At 33.7% G+C, this 1,884-nt stretch overlaps 1 protein-coding gene across 1 annotated transcript; it reads left to right on the plus strand.

The window, feature by feature from the left end:
- The first annotated feature begins 457 nt into the window (after nt 1-457).
- Nucleotides 458-1,233, plus strand: LOC26531271 (uncharacterized). Its single transcript, XM_015173430.3, has 3 exons — nt 458-596; nt 652-936; nt 997-1,233. The coding sequence occupies exons 1-3, from the start codon at nt 522-524 to the stop codon at nt 1,132-1,134; spliced, it is 498 nt and encodes a 165-aa protein (XP_015028916.1). The 5' UTR covers nt 458-521; the 3' UTR covers nt 1,135-1,233.
- Nucleotides 1,234-1,884: the final 651 nt, after the last annotated feature.

Raw genomic sequence — 1,884 nt, forward strand, 5'->3', positions numbered from 1 at the left:
AACTAACATTTCATTCGACCAATTTTATATCAGGAGAAAGTAATGAATTTTCAGGCACTTGGCTGTACAAAACTTTTGATCAATAGCAACGCAAAACTTTTGAATAGTTTGCCGTCGAAAGTGAAGCACATTTGATGGGGCTATTGTATACATATAAAGCGAAAGGTATATTTTTAGTTGTATTTCATTTTACATTTTTTTTCAAATTGATAAATTTAAGAACAACATTTTTTACTGAGTGTTTCAAATTAACTAAATGAAAACTAGTATGTCTAAAAAATACGCTTTCATTCAAAACACACATTCATATTACATATTGCATCGCTATAATTAAATTTAATAAAGTATTACTCAAATATTTTTCTTCGTTTACTACGCTCTTTTAAAAATACGCTTTTAAAATATTTTAAAATTTCCAATGAGCTATTTAAAATCTAGTACTCATATCATTTAAACATCTATATGTATATATTTAGGCCTAATTCACACAATTTTCAAAGTTGTATGTACAAAATTTTGGTATGTTCGCGAAAGATGTTTTCAAGAAAAAACTACGTAAGAGCAATGACACCGCTACCGCTGGGAGATTACCTTTGGTAAAGCCAGAACGAGATTTTATCCTATCTGTGTAGTAATATCCTAGTCCGGCAGGAAGTTGGCGAAACTCAGCGCAAGTTGAGAAACCTAAATCGACAATTTGAACGTGACATTTTGCGTTTGGAAAATTCGATCAGTAATTTGGAGGTTCCTGACAAGTCATTGGCTTCCGCTTGGGTTTCTAAGCTGAAGACCCGTCCACCAAATATTAATGAAGCTCTTGCCCGAAACTATATTTTAACATATCTACTGCAATCAAGTCAAGTGCAGATGTTTAAACTGAAGCCGTTTTGTAAATCACCACCGGCAAATACCTTGTCAAAAATAAAAGCAGTAATGGTAAGCTAACTACTTAGTCACCAGCGTACTAATGTACAATTTTCGAATTTGCTTTTGCAGCCACCGATTATGATCAAAAAGAAAAACGTTAAGGAGCTGTATCAAAATTCTTACGATAATGGCGCCTTTTTAAATAAACTACCTGTGCCGCGAGATGGAGCATTTTTTGTATTGCATCTGCGTCCAAATCTGAACTGATTTTAGCTAAGTAACAATTTCATGAACATATTTTGCAATCAATTGCAATTATTTGTTTCATAAATGCAAGAATAGATATTAAAATATTTCCTTAAGTAATTCTACATTCTATTAAATCTGGCAGAGCCAAGCACTTCCTCAATCTTTTCTACAAGCTAATTTAAAAGGTGTCGGTATCTTTCGAGTTGGCTTCTCTACGCATCCTTCAATAAAGCGTGACTTCTGCAAACATGAGTTGGGCATATCCATTAAGCATTGCGTAGCATGCCTGACCTTAAGCACATTCTCATAGTTTAACAACTTCTGACTGATACTGTCGAGTGCTCTTTAATGTTTAATGAACAAATATGCACATGTTGGTTGAATAATCATAGCATGCATTTCCGGCGCATCGAAGTTGGCTTCGTAAATATTAACGTAAAATTGCACTCGTCACATGCAACGGATTTGATTCAAATATTCTCAGCTCTTCAATGCCTTAGATATGTATGTGTATTTATTTGGTTCCGTTTCCGGCTTGTGTAGCTGGACTTGTTTTGATAGTTTTGCTTCAGTTTTGAATATTGTTTCATACATGCCACACACATATTTGGTGTGTACTCAAATCTATGCCGAAAATTGTGAAATTGTAGTTTTGCAATTTAAACTGAAGCTTTGCATTTTGATTATTTATAAAAGCAAACAATTATTTTCCGTCTGTCGCAATTTAATGCTTGTATCTCAGGCTCTCGAATTAATTCGAATATCTGA

Source organism: Drosophila virilis, chromosome 4, assembly GCF_030788295.1.
Source record: "Drosophila virilis strain 15010-1051.87 chromosome 4, Dvir_AGI_RSII-ME, whole genome shotgun sequence".
NCBI lineage: Eukaryota > Metazoa > Arthropoda > Insecta > Diptera > Drosophilidae > Drosophila > Drosophila virilis.

Excerpts from the sequence above, each read along its gene's own strand:
- LOC26531271 (XM_015173430.3), top strand. The coding sequence starts at position 522 with ATGTTCGCGAAAGATGTTTTCAAGAAAAAACTACGTAAGAGCAATGAC. Across the intron at positions 597-651 it reads CCGCTGGGAGATTACCTTTG|GAAGTTGGCGAAACTCAGCG; the intron begins GTAAAGCCAGAA and ends CTAGTCCGGCAG. Across the intron at positions 937-996 it reads CAAAAATAAAAGCAGTAATG|CCACCGATTATGATCAAAAA; the intron begins GTAAGCTAACTA and ends TTGCTTTTGCAG.